The sequence below is a fragment of the Capricornis sumatraensis genome, chromosome 2 (genome assembly GCF_032405125.1).
Source record: "Capricornis sumatraensis isolate serow.1 chromosome 2, serow.2, whole genome shotgun sequence".
In the NCBI taxonomy this organism is placed as follows: Eukaryota; Metazoa; Chordata; class Mammalia; order Artiodactyla; family Bovidae; genus Capricornis; species Capricornis sumatraensis.
Genome location: NC_091070.1, coordinates 29,239,839 through 29,259,011, shown reverse-complemented (window position 1 = coordinate 29,259,011; position 19,173 = coordinate 29,239,839). Strand labels below are relative to the sequence as shown.

Here is a 19,173-nt window from a genome sequence, read left to right as displayed (position 1 = left end):
AGCTCCCTGTGCATACAGTAGGTCCTTGTTGTTTATTTTATGTATGTAATGTGTGTATGTTAATCCCTCATTTATCCCTCTCTCAATTACTTTATATCTTTGATATATATAGAAGCATTGCTGGTAATTAGTGTATATGTTATCTAGGAGCATCCTGCCTCCACAATCTTTGTTCTGGGAGAAAACAGCCTCTGGTGCCTCACGAGAATTTGCTCTTCACTGAGGACTGAGTTGTTCCCTCTCCCTGCAGACTCGCTTCTGGGAAGCTGTGAACCTCTTCCCTTCCCTTTATTTTGGCCCCTTTCTAGTGCCAGCAGCTCAGTGGATGATACTGTGTCACCGGCTGAGCACTGACTTTCTTAAGTGGCTCTCTGTGTTCTCTGTTGGGCATCTTCCTGAACGAAGCAGCTCGGGTTTCAATCCATGGCAGGCTTATCTCCCAGCTGTGTTATGCTCTGGCTTAGTGACCTTGGCAAGCTAACACACCTCTCTGAATCTGTGTCCTTGCTCAAAAGATCTGTAAATTGAAGTAATAAAATCCATGTCACAGGGTCACTCCCCAGATTCAGTGAATTAGTACATGTAAGCCGTGCAGGGACATGGTAAGCATTCTGTTTCTTCCTCCCTCAAGGAGTATACCTTAAGAGCAATTTTCTGAAAAACACTGGAAAAGATGTCAGAGAAAATTACTAAAACATATTCGCCGAGAGGATTTCGGAGACAGCTTTGTACATTTCAGCCCCCAGGCCTAAAAATAAAAGGCTTAAATGCTGTAGCTGAGGAAATTCAGCTGTTCTTGGCAGAGGGCTGAGATATTTAAACAGAAGTGTGATCAAAGAAAAGGAAGAAACCATTGAGGAGCTCTCAAGACGTGGGGAGAAGCACCAAGGAGGGAAGTGTCAGCGCCTGGTGGTGGAACCGGCCTGCAGAGCAGAGCTGTCCGAGGGCAGATGCTGGCTTGTTCACCTGCTGGCTGCGGGAACTTGGGCACACAGTGTGATTTTGTCATGCCTCAGCTCGTCCTCATCTGTACTCTCGGGATCGGAGATGATGCGAGGGGGATACTTGGAACAGTGCTGAGCAGAGACTAGATGCTCAGAAAGCAGATGCCAATGTCATCAGTGAGAGCGGGGTGCATTTTTAGGCTCTTTGCCCTTTTCTCTGAAAAAGTATGATTCTACTTATTGTATTAAGAAGAGGGTTTAAGGTAGCAAGTCATACCTCACAAACCATTCAAACTGCTTTCTGGTTCTAATTGCAACTTGATTTAATTAGACCAATATAGTGGGTTGTTTGTTTTTGTTTTTTCCTAGAAGAAACCTAAAAAATCTTTTATTCCAAATCCATTCCAATTCTCTCATTTAATAGATGAGGAAACTTGAGGTCCAGAGAAATTGTGACTCACCAAAGGCCATTCAGCACATTACTTAAAACAATCAAACAAATTAGAACCCTTGTGTAGCTCTCACGGGAATGTAAAATTGTGCAGGCACTGTGGAAAGTGGTATAGCAGGCAGTTTCTCAGAAAATCAAACTTAGAAGTACCATATAAACTAGCAATTCCACTTCTGGGTGTATATCCCAAAGAACTGAAAGCAGGGGCTTGAACATATTTGTATATCAGTGTTCACAAAATCTAAAAGGTAGAATTGCGCTCATTTCACATGCTGGCAAGATTATTCTCAAAATTCTTCAAGCTAGGTTTCAATAGTACATGAACCAAGAACTTCCAGTTGTACAAGCTGGGTTTAGAAAAGGCAGAGGAACCAGAGATCAAATTGCCAACATCCACTGCTGGATCATAGAAAAAGCATGGGAATTCCCCCAAAAACTACTTCTGCCTCATTGACTAGGCTAAAGTCTTTGATTGTGTAGATCACAACAAACCAGAAAACTCTTAAAAGAGATGGGAATACCAGGCTACCTTACCTGCCTCCTGAGAAATCTGTATGTAGGTCAGGAAATAACAGAACTGGACATGAAACAACAGACTGGTTCAAAAATCGAGAAAGGAGTACATCAAGGCTGTATATTGTCATCCTGCTTTTTTAACATATATGCAGAGTACATCACGTGAAATGCTGGCCTGGATGAAGCACAAGCTGGAATCAAAATTGCCAGGAGAAATATCATTAACCTCAGATAAGCAGATGATACCACCCCTATGGCAGAAAGTGAAGAGGATCTAAAGAGCCTTTGATGAAGGTGAAAGAGAAGAGTGAAAAGGCTGGCTTAAAACTCAACATTCAGAAAGATGGAGATCATGGTGTGTGGTCCCATGACTTCATGGCAAACAGATGGGGAGAAAGTGGAAACAGTTACAGATTTTATTTTCCTGGGCTCTAAAATCACTGTAAGATGGTGACTGAAGCCATGAAATTAAAGACGCTTGTTCCTTGGAAGAAAAACTATGACAAACCTAGGCAGCATATTAAAAAGCAGAGACATCAGTTTACTGACAAAGATTCATATAGTCAAAGCTATGGTTTTTCCAGTAGTCATGTATGGATGTGAGAGTTGGACTATAAAAATGCTGAGCGTCAAAGAATCGTTGCTTTTGAACTGTGGTGTTGGAGAAGACTCTTGAGAGTCCCTTGGATAGCAAGAAGATCAAACCAGTCAATCCTAAAGGAAATCAACCCTGAATATTCATTGGAAGGACTGATGCTGAAGCTGAAGCTCCAAACTTTGGCCACCTGATGTGAAGTGCCAACTCACTGAACAGGACCTAATACTGGGAAAGACTGAGGGCAAGAGGAGAAGAGGGAGAGAGAGGGTGAGATGGTTGGAGGGTATCACTGACTCAGTGGACATGAGTTTGAGCAAACTCTAGGAGATAGTGAAGGACAGGGAAGCCTGGTGTGCTGCATCAATGGGGTCACAAAGAGTTGGACATGACTGAGCAACTAAACAGTAGCAAAAAGTGGAAGCAACCCAAGTGTCCATCAACAGGTGAATGGATAAACAAAATGTGTCATATGCATACAATGGATTAGTCACCCTTGGCAAGGAAGGACATTTTGATGCTTGTTACAACATGGATGAACTTTGAATGCATTATGTTTAATGAAATAAACCAAATACAAAGGGACCTCCACTTACATGAGAACCCTAGAGTAGTCAAATTCATAGAGATGAGAGCAAAATGGTGGTTGCCAGGGGCTGGCAGAGGGGTTGGTAGGGAGTTAGAGTTTAAGGGATGAGAAATTTCAGCTTGGGAAAATGAAAAAAATTCTATAGATGGATGGTGGTGATGGTTGTACAACAAAGTGAATATACTTAATCCCACTAAACTGTGCACTTAAAAATGGCTAAGAAGGTAAATATTGTGTTCTATATCTTAGCGACCCCATGGACCGCAGTCCACCAGGCTCCTCCGTCCATGGGATTCTCCAGGCAAGAGTACTGGAGTGGGTTGCCATTGCCTTCTCCGATATTATACCACAGTGAGGGGGAAATACCCTGGGATCAGAATCCAGTTTTTTCTGACTCCTAGTCCAGGGTTCTGAGCTAGCCTACACCTGGCCACTCCCCATTTTTATTCTCCTTTTCATTAATAAGCATCCTTTGCCTTTAGAGCCCCACGTGTTTAGCACCCAAATAACTCCCTGATATGATTCTTTCCAACTGTCTTAGAAACATGAGCCACTGAAGGAAGCTTCCAGGGTGCCATGTACTTAATACTCACAGAACATGAATCCGCCAACCATCTAACTTTCCATAAAATAAGATATAACGTTTAGGATAAGAATGTTAGTGTTTTAAAGATTGTGCATTTGAGTCTTTCTCTATTGACCTGAGATGAGCCTGTGACCATAAGAGAAACTGATACATGAGGGAATTAGGACCCCTGTCTCATTCCACCCAGCAAATACTTGTCAGAAGCTTTCGCTTGGCTTGGCCTTGTGTGAAGTGCCGGGAAGCAAAGCTGAAAAGACACAGCTTCTTCTGTTGCTCACAGCCTCATAGGAATGAGAACACGTAAACGGATACTTAGCTCGCTGCCAAGGAGGCATGATCAAAGCTCTCTCTGGGGTCAAGGACAGGGAAGTGACATAAGGACAAGGCAGAGGAAGCAGCGTCTCAGCTGGGCGTTGAGAAACAAAGGTTCAGTAGGGTAGACGGGGCGGCGGGGGGCAGGGGGCAGGTAGGGGAAGGATATTCTAGACAGAGGAACTAACTTGTGCAAGTACTCAGAGGGGAGCAGAGCATGTCTGTTCAAAGAAGTGCGGTCACCAGTTCTACCGTTGGTGCGTTAGGTGAGGGTGAGGGCTGGGAAAGATGAGTTTAGGACGTGGGACCTCTGAGGGGTCCGGGAGATATTCGGAAAGTGGTCTATTCCTTGCAGTTGGTCCCGTGGGTCTGGAGCTCAGGAGAGAGGTGGCAGGGGAGCAGACGTGGACGGGGGGAGAGGGTGAAGAGTGAAAGAGGGGGCCTGGGGACACCAGTGTTGAAGGCGTGACAGTGGAAGAGGATTCGCTAAGGAGGTTGAGAAAGAATGGCTTCGGGTGTGTAAACATCTCTTCTGAAGCCTTTCTGCTAGTTTGACTTGTGAAATAGGCCGGGGCTATTGCAGTGTGCTTTCGCAGTGTGCTGTCCTCAGACACTGATGCTCACAGTCTTCCGAGTAGTGCTAGCCGGGTTCAGTGTTAGTCCTCGGCCAGAAAACCGAGGGCTTGGGAAATGCATCTGTTAGGAGCTAGGTAGGTTGAGACATTTTTAAGGACTCTGCACGAACTTTCATTTTGTTTTGCAATTCCAGATCAAGGTAAGATACCTTGCTTCCTTTAAAAATATGGACTTCAGGCCTTTCCCAAGGATTTTGTAACCATCTGTGATTCTGGGGGGCTTACTGACTTCAAAAGTTCCTAATGTTATGAACCTGGAGGGTATCATGCTTAGGGAAATAAAGGACAAATATTGTAGGATATCACTTATATGTGGAATCTAAAAAATACAACAAACTAGCGAATATAACAAAAAAGCAGCAGACTCACAGACACAGAGAACAAACTAGTGGTTACCAGCGGGAGAGGGAAGAGGGGAGGTGGTGAGACAAGGGGAGGGGATTAAGAGGTGCAAGCAACTGTGTATAAAATATATATAAGCTACAAGAATATATTGTACAACCACAGGGAATATAGCCAATATTTTATAACTATAAATGGAATAGAATCTATAAACATTTTAATCACTGTGATGTACACCTGAAACTAATATAACATTGTACATCAAGTATATAAAAAAAAAAAAAAAAGAGTTCCTAATGTTGACTCCACTGGGTGTTATAATCCCCAAACGATCAGGAAGTCATGTGTGCTCTTCTGGATTGTAATCATTTGTCATGGAGCTTGGTGACCATTAGAAACTTAAACACAGAATTTCAGAGATGGAGGATGTATAAAAACAGTTTGTCTAAACCGCTGGTTGGCAGGGGAAGCAACCTCGCATAATAGAATGGAAAGAACACACACTAGTCTGAGGGTCGCAAGACCTCTACTTGCCACTGCTGCCCAGTCTTTATTCCTTAAGGCAGTGATGATAACACCTCTGGTACCCACTTCAAATGGGTAGCACCATGAAAGCATTTTCAAAGTGGTAGGCACAATGCAGAAGGTGTTAGTATTATTAAATTATGAGTAGTAATTTCGCAGCACGCTGAGAGCTGTCATTATCTTCATCCTCTCTTTGAACATACACCAACATCATCAAGATTATTAAGTGCTTAATTGTACATGAGGCTGTGTTAGCTTTTTATTTTGGAGAGAGCTGTATTTCTGTTTTCCCAGGAGCCTTTTTTTTTTCCAATTAAAATTTTTTTCTTATGCTTTTTTAAAATTGAAGTGTAGTTTAGTTACAATGCTATGTTAGTTTCAGGTGTACAGCAGAATGACTCAGATATATATATATTATATATGTAATGTATATAATATATATCATTTTCCATATTCTTTTCTGTTATAGGTTATTACAAGATGTTGAATATAGTTCCCTGTGCTATACAGTAGGTCCTTGTTTTCTATCCACTTTATACAGTGTGTATCTGTTAATCCCAAACTCCTAATTTACCTCTCCCACTCCCAAGTTGAGTACCTGAGGGCACCCCAAAGAGGGATTTTTAACAGATAACACACGGAGAAGGAGAGAGCGCCCACTGGTGAGCCATGCCCACGCAGCTCCTCTTATCTCCGCGTGTGACCCTTTTCTGCTGGGTCTGCCCTTCCCCACGGTAGAGGCAGGAAGGGCCAGGATCCCTGAGCCAGCCCTTCACATCCGCTCTCACCACTGTCTCAGTGTGGTGGGTCATCCCTACTTGGCTTCCTGAGATTTCCCGACAGTCTTGCCTGTGGATCATAAGGTCAGCAGCATTCCTGGAATTGGTGTCTTCTGGATATTTTCCTGCCCTTCTTTTTTTCCTTCAGAAGGAAATGCTTTCTAAATGCCGCCTTACTTTAAAATAGAAGGTATTATTATTATCCCATGTCTGTAGAAACTATGTGGATTCGCATTTATGTAACACCGTAGAATCATAGAAGTTCATGACCCGGAGGCTTTGTATGGTGTGATAACATCAGTGAATCCCCTGAATTCAGAGTGAGGGGTGTTCTTGTCTGTCGTTCACGGTGAGGGAGGGGCTGAGCAGGGTGGGCACCGGCATCTCACGCAGCATAACCCCTAACCCCGTATTCCTTTCCTTGCCTCACTCATCATCCTGCCGTTCATCATCTTTACCCCCACCACAGGACTGGATAGCCTTACACCAAAAACTCAAGGGTCTCCCCAGAGTTCACATAAACGTGGAGAGAGGGCTGAGAACTTGCTGGGGAGAACACTCCCCGTGGAGCACAGAGTCAGTGGGGGCGGGGAAGTGGAGTACAGAGTTTTGGGCCCAATTTTCTACTTGAAAATAAAAAGCCCAGGTCATTAAGCAGTGATCCTGACAACTAAAAATAACCACAGTATCCACTCCAATAGAGAAGACTATTTTTCTCACTTGCCCTTTTGTCTCTCCTGTCTCATCTTCTCTGTGAAGGTTTATGTTAAATGCATGTTCCAGAAGCAAAACTCTCCTACCCCTGCTCTCAACAGGTTATATAAAAACTGGCAACATCCACAGAAGGTAGCACAGGAAAGATAAATAAAGATACGCGCTCTTGTGTGAAAAACAGATGTACACTTTCTAGATTGCTGACCTTAGAGATGATTTAAAAAAATTTTTTTTACTTGGTTTCAGTATAAACACATTTTCTGTTGGCCACCGTGTCACTGAGTTTCCTAAACTGGTATTCAGTTATCCAAAAATGCTAATAATCATGGCCCAGAAGAAAATATATGGTTTGCTCAGAGCTTCAGCAGTTGCACTGAACTTTGGCTTCATCAGCTCCAGAGAGGCTTGGCGGGGGCAGTCCTCCTGAGTCCCCAGAGCTTAGAAAGGTGAAGGCCTCCCTGAGGTGAGCGTTCCTTTGGGCTCCATCATCTCCGGTGAGCGATCACAAGGCGCCAGTGCTGACTCAGGTTAGTCAACGCCCTTTTCTCCTCCTCACACAGGTGGCCAGGTTAAATAAGTGCTGAAAGGGGTTTGGTGCGTTCTCCTGAGTCACCTTTGTCAGTTCAGGAAGCACTGTAAACTTGGCCTCAGAAGGAGATTATAGCATGCTCTTGCTTCTGAGCTTCACAGAAATTAAAGTGTATGCTTGCGTGTGGGCTTATCTTTCATCACACCGATCAGATTTCATTCCTCTGTTCATTGTCTGCAGGAGTCTCTCTCACCTCTGTGTACAGAGAGGGAACCACAAGTAATCAGGGCTCCTCTTTTAACGCTGAGTGTGTCCCACACCTGTCACCAGGCAGTTAACCGGAGTGGCACTGAGCGTGTTCCTTAGCACTTCCTGCTCCCCTCCTCGCAGAGCTGGGAATGCTTGAGGCAGTAGCCAAAGGTGGTCAGCCGGGGGAGGCCGAGGAAGCAGAGGGAAGCCAGGGTCTTGCAGAGGAGCGAGCTCTCCACCATTACAGCCGATTTTTCAAATACTGTTGCGGGGAGAATCCAAAAGTCAGTTACCGAAAGATCCTTTAAAAAGAGGATGGTTAACGTGCAGCCTGACAGTGCTTGCCCGTGGCCAGGACTGGAGTTCCCATAGGAGGAAATGGAGCTTTGGGCTTCTTACTGAAACTGACACTATAGAAACGGGTCATGTACTCACAGACAGACCAGGCTGGTATAGGCAGAAGGCAGAAAAATGCTGATCATCCTAGAGACTTCATTTTTGCCATGTTATTAAAGTTACTGTTCTCAACTTCCTTCTTTAGATTGTTAGGACCTCTGTTCTTAGAAAACTTACATTTTATCTGTGGCTAGCAGTATGAAGGATTTTTTAAAATGAAGTATTAATATCACATGACTCTTTAATCTTCATATCTCAAACAGGATAAAAATGTCAGATTTTATAAAACGAGCCTAGAAATCTTTTCTATGTAGAGATTTGCTAACTGATGTCTGTGGGTCCCAAGAGATTGAGCTGGAAAAAGTCTAGTGAACAGAAGTAGCACACTTTGTTTAATTTGTCACTTCCAATTATCACACAGCGTTCCTTTTTAGCAGGTGATGGGTAGGTTTGGTTTGGACACCCAAGACAATGTGTATCCAGAATAAAGAAGGGCGTTGGACTGGGTTTCATCAAGGGGAAATGAAGACACTGTGTATTATGCCTCTGGCGGGTCTTGCTCCCTTTCAATAGCTGTGTTTAGAGGATCATAGCTGTCAGGAGAGCTTCCCTTTCCTTTAACATTTGGGAGTTGTTTTTGCCTGGAGAATCCCAGGGATGGGGGAGCCTGGTGGGCTGCTGTCTCTGGGGTCGCACAGAGTCGGACCCGACTGAAGCGACTTAGCAGCAGCAGGAGAGCAGTTAAACCCTCGCCATCATTCAGAGCTGCTTGGGACTGGTTTGCCAGGAATAAAACCATCTTGGCCAACAACATTGGCATTGGCACAAGTGCCTGACCTTGGGCTTCCTTCTCTGAGACTCGCTTCTGACCTTTACCTCTTTTTTTAACCAACACTGTAACATAACTGTAATGAAGCTACTGAGATAGCTTGGGTTTCAGGGGAAGCTATAATGAGTGTAAAACATCGGCAAGGCAAAGTGTTAAGAGCAATGATAAAGAATTAACTATATGCCCATGAACAGCCTGCTGGATTCCAACCATAGACAGGATGAAAAATATCAACAAACCTGCTTACTAGTTATCAGTTTTATATATAGTAGTGTGTATAGGTCAGTCCCAATCTCCCAATTAATCCCTCTCTCCTTGCCCGCCCCCCAGTAACCTTAAGTTTGTTTTCTGCATTTGTGACTTGTTTCTTTGTAAAAAGGTTCATTTGTACCATTTTTTCAGATTCCACATATAAGCAATGTGATATTTGTCTGACTTCACTCAGTATGACAGTCTCTAGGTCCATCCATGTTGCGGTAAATGGCCAGTATTTCATTGTTTTTATGGCTGAGTAATACCCCATTGCGTATATGTGCCATATCTTCTTTATGATTCCTCTGTTGATGGACATTGAAGTTGCTTCCATGTCCTGGCTATTGTAAACAGGGCCGCAGTGAACACTGGGGTGCAGGTGTCTCCTCAAATTAGGGTTTCCTCCAGGTATATACCCACGGGTAGGACTGCTGGATCATATGGTAGCTCTATTTTTATTTTTTTAAGGAACCTCCATACTGTTCTCCATAATGGTTGTACCAGCGTATATTCCCACCAACAGTGTAGGAGGGTTCCCTTTTCTCCACATCCTCCCCAGCATTTACTGGAGATTTCTTTGATGATGGCTATTCTGACTAGCGGAGAAGGCGATGGCACCCCACTCCAGTACTCTTGCCTGGGAAATCCCATGGACGGAGGAGCCTCATAGGCTACAGTCCATGGGGTCGCTAAGAGTCGGACGTGACTGAGCGACTTCACTTTCATGCATTGGAGAAGGAAATGGCAACCCACTCCAGTGTTCTTGCCTGGAGAATCCCAGGGTCAGAGGAGCCTGGTGGGCTTCTGTTTATGGGGTTGCACAGAGTCGGACACGACTGAAGTGACTTAGCAGCAGCAGCAGCAGCATTCTGACTGATGTGAGGTGATACTTCATTGTAGTTTGGTTTGTATCTCTCTAATGATTAGGGATGCTGAGCATCTTTTCATGTGCCTCTTGGCCATCTGTATGTCTTCACTGGAGAAATGTCTATGTAGATCTGCCCAGTTTTTTTGTTGGATTGTTTGTTTTTTGGTTTCCTAATCTGCATTTCCTCCCATGCTGCCCCATCAGCTGACTCCGTGCCCAACCTCATCTCTCTCACCATGGCCCTGAGCCACATGGTGCTGCTAGCACAGGTGGTTCTCGGGTCTGTGCCCTACCACCACAGCCCGCTGGAAGCGGGGTGAGAGAAAAAGGTGGCTGACTAGTCTTTATAATGATGTCAGATTCTACCTGTGACAGCGGCAAAACACACAGACCCCAGTGGCTGCAACATATACAAGCCCGCATGTTATCTGCCCTCAATGCAGGGGAAGCCTTCATGGCCATGGCCATATTCTGTTCTGTGCCCTGTATTCTTTCTCTGCTCTCCTGCCTCAGGACTCTCTGCAGCACCATGAAATTCATTCTTCCTAACTAGGAGTCTTTCCCTGGAATACTATGGGGATGTTCTGTGGCATGCCCTCTTAGCTTCCCAGCACTAACTGCCAGCTCTGTGACCTCTGGTCTGAAGTTGAATGGAAGGAAGAGGTCTTTTTGTTTTGCTCAACAGCCAGATCCATCTGTTAAGTAGAAAATGCAGTGTTCTTTCTCTCCTGAAAGAAAATCTTATTAATCACTCTGTTTATATAACTAGTCTTCTTCCTATGAAATCAGGTTCTGAAAGAAAAAATACTTTCAATCATTGCGTACATTTGAATGAGTTTCAGAGTACATTTGGATCCTATCTCTAGATGCATTGTTACACAGGGTGAGTTTGAACTCTATCCTCTGGAACATCTGACAGCTCAAACCCACAGCCGCCTCAGGTATAGCAGAGCCCACAAGACATAACAGGTACTGTCTGATCTCAGATTTACAAGAAGGTGTTCCAACGCTCTCTTAACCATGCACTCAGCACTTCCCTTCTGTTGTTAAAGCAGATATAACTGCACGTTAAAACCCGAGTATCGTCTGTATTATTGTTTTCAGATTGTCTTTAGAAATCTTTGCTGTCAGAAAAGCAATCTTTGAGAAATTTTTGCTGCTTTTCCCGAGACCATCACTACCACCCCCCTGTTGGAGTCCGGGACTGTGAAAGCAGAAACAGATCTTGTGCCCTTTTCCTGGCTACCAAGTAGAATAGCAGAGAGAGACAGAGCCAGATAAACCTTGGGGCCAAGGCTCAGCTCAGATATTCCTCTCTGAGAGGCATTTCAGTCCATGCCCCTGCATTTAGGTAGAACAGGATGGCCCTCCGAGTGGTTTAACAAGATGCTTGCTGAAACTCACTAGCATTGATTAAGGGTTCTGTGCTGGTATTTTACATTCATTTACTCATCGTAATATGAGGAAATATTTTTTAAAAATCTCTATTTTATAGTTGAGGAGTCTAAAGTCCAGGGAAGTTAATACATTTGTCCAAGGTCTCACAGCTTATGGGGGAACTGGCATCCAAACACAGTAATGAAGCTGAGGAGCCGAACCACTTCCCCTCTGTGTCTGCATATCAGAGGAGCTCTCACATCCTTTATGTACCCATCCCTGGCTGGCAGGAGGCTTTGCAGGACATTCCTGTACGGACCTGGCCCAAATCACTTGTGTTTCCTCAGGCGGGGCACCTGGCTGACTGCTTCCCACTCTGGTCCTGCCTTCTCTGCAGCCTGGAAGGAACTGTCATTTCTCATTCTCTGGGCAGGTGTGCTTTGATTCCTTTAGGACCCTCTTTCCACTTTCATGAGGGCCTCAGGAGAAAGGGGAATACAAAAGGTGTTCACACTTTCTTGCCCCTGATCTCCAGTTAGCTGGAGACTTAACATTCGAGGTGGAATCAGATTTTCCACCCTGGCCTTCTCACTCTTTACAGCTTATAAAACACTTTCACTGAACCTAGCGAACATTCTGCTTCCTTTAGTAAATGCATCCAAAATCTTTCATGGAGTCACTTTATTTTCCTCCCGGGCTGACTTCCTCTTTTGAGACCACAGTCAGGGAGAAGGTCAGTTGAGGTGAGGCAAGTTTTAAGTATGACCTTAGACATGGGCGAGTGATGCCTCTAAACACCATGGTTGTTAACTTGTTTGGCTTCGGGTCCAGTAGGGACATAAGCAAATAGAGAAAGTTTTCTGCAACGGGATGGTGCTGTCACCATCACAGCAGCAGGAACATGGTGCTTAAGGGACCATGGGCCTGACCTAGGGATGCACACCCCCTCTGCCCCCAGCCCGCTCCACTGATGTGTGCCAAGAAAGATTCCAGGCCTGGGACTGATGTTCAGTGTTCCCTGAACCTCCCATCTCTGCATCTTTTCTAGGGGGTGGGGCTTAGTCATGGAGCTATAACCCCGCCCCCCCTCAACTGGCCTTCTGCTCCCTCAGCACCGGAGGTTACCCCCTGCTCCTCCCTGAAATGGTCCCCCTCCTAGTTTCTGTTCCATGATATCTGTCCTCCTCTGACTGTCTCATGAGCTCTGCTGCCACCCTGGCCTTCTTCTCACCCTGTGCCAGGGCTGGGAGCCAGCACAGGCATATGTGGAGCCAGGTGTGAGGCTGTGAGGAGTGCCGGGACCAGGGGTCATGTGCCCCAGCCAAGGAGGCAGCTATGCCCAACTCAGGTCATTTTCACCAGGAAGCAGTACAGGTCCAGTGTTCCAGAATATTCCATCTCCCAAGAGAATTTGGAAAACTTGACTTTCATGTGATGTGACATTTGCTACTTCTTTGACTAGTTAAAATTATTTTCAAACACTCTACGTGGGCCAAATAAAATGCCTGTGGCCTGGGGCTGCCCTCGATTCTCTTCTCCCTCCACGTCCACCTTCCCTGCATGCCAGCCTCCCTCCCAGCCTCAGCTCTATCTTACCAAATGTTGTCATCATCCCTGAGAATCAAGACTTCTCACCCTGGTCAGGCTCCTCCTGGCGGATGTCTGCACATCACAGATGCAAAGCTGAGCTCACCAACTTCCCAGATCTGTCAGGTCTTGAGAAATGATCGAATGGTAGATGTTTATTATGTCTTATTATTATTCCTCTGAGAAATGTCATCGCTGCTCCTATTTCTACTTCTACTGACACCAGTACTCCCAACTATAATTGGTTCCTCTTCTGTCACCCGTTTCCATCACTCAACATCCAGAGAGGACCCTGGGACCTGGCCGCCCTCTTCTCTCTGCCCCCTAGTTCCAGGCATTGTGGAGTCTGCTCACTCTTCTTTCACAAGCCCTCCAGGGCTTGCTTCCTGCCTTTCCTTTTACTAACGAGAGACTCTAGTTTCCAAACATATGTTTTCTTGGCAGTGAGCTCAGCCTTCTAAATAGTCACCCCCATGTATCTCTTCCCTCTCTACTAGGGATTTAGCCATCATGTCGTGGCTAGAGTCATCTCCTAGGTCAAGGGCAGCTCTCATCATTCACGTCATTCACATTATAAACTGTAGACAGGTCCTGCTGGCTCCCTCGTGGTTCCTTAGCTGTCCTTTCATGCCAGCCTGAACACCCAATGTCGCGGGTGCTTCCCTGCAGCCATGCCAGTCTGCATTCTCAGGCATGTGGTAATTCTATCCACCTCATGTCATCAAATGTCCCCTCTTCTGTTAGGCCACCGCCTGCCTTCTCACCACCAGCCCCCCAATCCGAGTGGCCCAGTTTCTCTCCGAAGCTTCTGCTGCACTTGACTATGTCTTCCTTTTATCCAGCTGTGTTAGTTAAAGCGGGCTCTCCTCTGCCCGCTTCTCTCGATCAGCTCCTTCATGGGGAGACACTGTCCTTGTCATCTGTGCACTGCCTGCACCACCCCCCACCACCATGAAGCCTAGTGCACTGCCTTGCATAGACACCTGCAACTTTTATAAATTGAGCTTTTTTTTTTCTTCCACAAGGAGGATGGCAGTATCTAAAGGGCTCAAGATATTCAAAGTTAACACAAAACTGCCTGGTCATTTGAAGGAACATTATCAGAATTCTAAGTGTAAGCTAGTGGAAAGCGTCATTCTGCCTGACTCTGTTCACAGGGATGAAGTCTGCAGGGGAGAACAGCCATGCCTTGGTCTGCTTTTCTCTGTTCAGTGCCTTTCCACAGTGCCCCTTGGAAGCTTGGCTTCTGTGCCAGGGCAGGAAAGAATGGGCAAAGGCGTTCAGACACTGGGGCTTCTGGCACCAAGAGCCCCACACTGTTCCTCTTGCCCAGAAGAACAAGTTGTACCCACACATTCACGAGGTGTCCTCTGCTCACACCGTTGGCAGGCCTGGGAGTTTCCCATAAGCCATCTGGCTCTGTTCTGCTGCCCTTGTAGCTTGAGTTTTTTGCAGCATTGTCTTTTGTTAATTAGCTTTTAGAACAGACATGGCTACTCCATCAGGGATTGTATCCCATTGACTTTCCTAAGAAGGGAGTCTACTCGTTTCTTCGGTGTGTGTATTTTCCCATCTTTCTGAGTTGCACACACTTATCTAGGCAGAGCCCACACAGCACGAGCGCCTAGCTCTTCCAGAATGGAGTTGTTTATGAGACATTTCCTATAAGTCTGCTGACCACCCCGCATGCCCAGAGCACTCACTGCTCTGAAGCTCTCAAAGCTGCTTTTACTTTGGAGTTCCACCTCCAAATTCAGCACCACCAGGCCTTTCATTCCCTGTCTCTTGGAAAGAGGAGAAACCATTAAACTCCATCATTTTTTACTAGCTCTCGTTTGAAGCTCTTGTAGCACTTTATGAGGTCTCTCCTGTCAGTTTGCTTAGGGACCTTGGCAGCCTCCTCCTTCCACCTGATTGCACTCACCTGAAGCAATCCAGGAGGTTTGGCAGCTTTGGACACCTGACATGGCAGGGCTGGTCATCTTCCAGCCCGACCCTTTCTTATGTGCACCTTCAGGATCTTTTCAAATTTACTGGGTAAATTCCACTCCAAGGAAGTTATCAACTTCTGCTCATTACTTTTGCCTCGTGTTCTTAAGCCAGACGTGGAAAGGGGTATTTGGGGGCTGTTATAAATTCAATGAAAGATAACGATTTAAATTTTTGAGAAGTTTTTATCCAAGGCCATTTTCTTTTGATAATGGAAAAGTATGTGTCTTTAAAATTAGAAATGACATCCTGCCATGAAGAGTGAATTATCCTGTACTGGTCTTTGGTCCAGAAATGATCAGAATGCCTGTATTGACCACTTCATGAAAGGCGAGTTGGCCCAAAACATCTTGATAGGAGGTCAGTTGTGAGGAAGTTGCCCAATTGATATAAATTCAGAGGATGGATACACACACACAATCCTTAAATGTGTGTCAATGTGTTCCAATTCTGGTCGATGTGGCAAGAGTCTCAGTCATGAAACATTTCAAAATGGAAGAGCAAGAGAGAAGGGAGCATCTCGAAGGAAAAAAACTCTTCAGTCAAAACTATAATATCTTTGTTGCATAAATAAAAGTGTCCAACTTTGTTTTTCCTGGAGCCTGAACACAGAACTTTTAAGTTTCTCACCCTTGCGGCTCCTTCACCCAGAGCGTCAGAATAATGACTCTCTCTCTTCTCTCCGTGGTCTTGTCAGAGAGCGGGAATCCTGGCCGGCTGGTCAGGTCGCTCAGAAAAATGGCACAGCTGTTCCGAAAAGTAGCCCCATTCATAAGCTGCCGGCTGTCCTCAACTGCAGTGCTGGAGAAAGGCACACTGTTTTATAGAGAGTTTCTTTTCTTTAAAGGGGGGAAAAATACATGGTATTTACAGGAAAGAAAACTGGGCTCTTCGGTTTTATTTTGGTTGCCACGTCTGAAATGGAAGTGGGGAAGGCCAGAAATACACACGAGCAACTGCGCCTTGACGGGGTGATTCATAGTGGTTGTGCCGCCTCTGATGGAAAATTCAGCTGGTTAAGCAAGATCAGCCATGAAGCCTCACATCATCTCCTCTGCCAGGGTTGATGCCTACCGTCTTGTGACAGCCTTACTGTGTGTGATTGTATGATTGACTGTCTTTCTCCCCCTCTCAGTTCATGACCAAGAACCCCACCATGCGCTTGGGCAGCCCAAGTCAAGGCGGTGAGCATGCCATTTTGAGACACCCTTTCTTTAAGGAAATCGACTGGACCCAGCTGAACCATCGCCAAGTAGAACCACCTTTCCGACCCAGAATCGTAAGTGTCCGAGACCACCTGAGTAGACCTTTCTTAAAACTGTCTCAGTGTTCCACTCGAGCAGCTAGATGGTCGAGGGAATGACCAGACTGGAAGTTCAGCCAGATGCTTTACAGGGCAGCCTCATCCAGGACGACTCCTTGCCCCCAAGGCAATAGCTCTCAGTGTGCCGTACATTTCAAGAAGTGTTTACCTCTTGCTTGCCTTGGCCCCATCCTCTCAAGTTAAAATTTCCTGAAGAGGCCTTGAAACTTTCCAGGTTTACCCAAAAGAGTTTGGTTGAGAAATTCATTGTTCTAGCTCATTTCCTTATGCTCCTTAATCAGGGAGCCTTTCCCAAGCCCCCAGGAAAGAAGAGAGGATGTGAAATGCACCTCAGGGCCCTGAGCCTGGCTCCCTGGCTTGGAGAGCTTAGGTCTATGTCAGCCCCTGCAGCACAGGGCTCAGGGCAAAGGAGGCCAAGTCCTTTATGTCTAGGAAATACTGGGAGCACTGTGCGTGCCTCCCCAAGGGAGGAAGCTAAGTAGGGCGGCATTCCTGAAGGGGTCCAGCTCTTAGACTGAGAGCTAAGCTGTTTCTCATGGGTGAGTCAAGAGAACCACAATGGGAAGGTAGAGAAACTGGGCTTCCAGTACATCATGAGTTAGGGGGACGATGGATGCTCAGAGAGAAATATCATTGACTCCAGGAAGAAAAGTGAGAGATCTCACAATGGTAAAAATGATCTCTCCAGCATTAGTTTATAAAGATGTAAAATACACGTTTCCATATGTCATTGGCTTAATCTGTAACAGCCTGCTAGGTTGAGATACCAAACACCCAGAGCATAAAACCACTTCCTTTCATGGGCATCCCCCTGCCAGCTGTTCTGGGAGGAGGGGAAGTTTTGCCAGCAGGGCAGAATGAATCTGCTGGTGAGTGAAGTAAGAAGCATTTGTTCCCTGAACTCAGAATTTCCAAGAAGTCTTTGAGGAAAATCTCTTCAATCACATAGTGTGAATTTACTTAACGTCTGTTGTCTTGTGGGCCCCTGTTTGGCCTGCTGAGCAGTGGTACCTCCACGAAATGGACAGGGTGAACCAGCTGGCTGGGTCAGGTGAGCAAGTTAATTCCTTAGCTTCCCAGCCTAAGACTGGTCTGCTCAGCAAGCTTTTTATGAGGCTAGTGAATTGGCAGTTAGAAATGCCCTAATAATACACAATGCAGTAGAATTAGTAGAAAGCACTGTTTAACCAATTGTCATACCTGGAAATAATGCTGCCGAGAGAGTTGCAGGGCCGTCCTCTGAACTCACTGGCAAGGGCTAAGTCCCACGGAAGATTAAAAAGCCTCATGCACAGAATCTGAAAGTTTCCTTGTTTCCTTTTTGACAGAAATCCCGAGAAGACGTCAGTAATTTTGACCCTGACTTCATAAAGGAAGAACCGGTTTTAACTCCAATTGATGAGGGACATCTTCCTATGATCAACCAGGATGAGTTTAGAAACTTTTCCTTTGTCTCTCCAGAGTTGCATCCATAGCCTGTGGTGAATGGGAGAGATGGTATGAGAAGCAAAAGGAGAGATTTTTCCAGGAATTTCCTCTGTGGGGAACTCCTCAGCGTCAACGTTAGAACAAGGCCCTTACCTTCAGGGAACAGGTGGAGAGCTCTGTGAAGGATGGAACATCAAGAGATCAACCACTTCAAGTTCTGAGGGAGCCAGGGTCCTAGAAATAGTGGATACCGAAATGAGATTTCATGAAGAAACACACTGCTCAGCTCTGAATTTCCATGGCTACTTCAGGTTCAGGATATTAATAGGAGCCAAAAGAAGAAAAGGTGTGAAGAATAAACCAGATCCTAGAACTTCCAAGTCACTCAGGCATTCTTACTTCAAGGGACAAACCTAGACTTTGTATGGCCCAACTCCCAGCTCTTCTGTAAGCCAATGAGCCCCGAATACTGGCAGTCTGCAAGAAGTCTCTAAATGCTCATGAAGAACTTGACAAGAAGGAAAGGGATGGCTTTCCAAATAGAATGACTTACTCTGAACAAGAAATAGTGTCCATAAAGCTCATAAAGCCCAATCTTGACAACAGTTGGACATCAAGGCAACTGCTACAGCTTATTCTTTTATCTTTCCATTCACTTCATAGATATTTATTGAGTGCCAAGTGAGACGGCGCTGCAGTACCCAGCAGTGTGAACAGATTTGCTCTCACCAAGCTTTTATCCTTAAGTTACCCGAAAGGTGTGTGCATTCTGTGAAATGCCTCTCCACGTTGCCTACGTCATACTTTGTCTGCACATAACTTTTTTGAAGGCAGCTTGCTGCCCCAACAGCAACTATCCAAATACTTGGCGGGTTGACCAGCAGATGAGCTCAGCAGCTTGCAGACTGGTGGCATCTCAGCGTGGAGGCAATGTGCCGATATTGCTCTGTTCTCATCACTGGAGAACCGCTCTCCACTCGGGTCCATGACCAGACTTATGGCTTATACCTTAGCAAGTTATTTAAATTATATTTTAAGAGACAAAGATGTTTGTTATGTGTTTTAATAATTAGAAATGGCTCTTGTAAGCAGGACATGTATCAAAGAAGGACCTTATCATATGTACCCATGTATGCAGTTGGAGAATTTTATCTGGCTGAAATAAATGCATTTTGTAACAAAAGGGATTTTACTTGTCTAGAAGGATTTGTCCCATCCCCACTAGGAGGGGAGATATGTAATTAAAATAAGCTTTGAGCAAAACAGATAGAACTTTTAACTCAAAGCAACTTCCTGAGAGCAAGGGTTGGCATCCCACTGTGTTTGTCACTTAAATGAATGTGGCCTGTCTCTTCGT

The 19,173-nt window shown here is 45.4% G+C and overlaps 1 protein-coding gene across 1 annotated transcript in view; it reads left to right on the top strand.

The window, feature by feature from the left end:
* PRKCH (protein kinase C eta) overlaps positions 1 to 18,928 on the top strand; it is a 236,912-nt gene extending 217,984 nt beyond the window's left edge. Inside the window, exons 13-14 of the mRNA XM_068966672.1 lie at positions 16,200 to 16,343; positions 17,717 to 18,928. Of these exons, the coding sequence (XP_068822773.1) occupies positions 16,200 to 16,343; positions 17,717 to 17,863 (291 nt within the window). The 3' untranslated portion in view covers positions 17,864 to 18,928. The remainder of the gene's footprint in view (positions 1 to 16,199; positions 16,344 to 17,716) is intronic.
* The last annotated feature ends 245 nt before the right edge of the window (positions 18,929 to 19,173 follow it).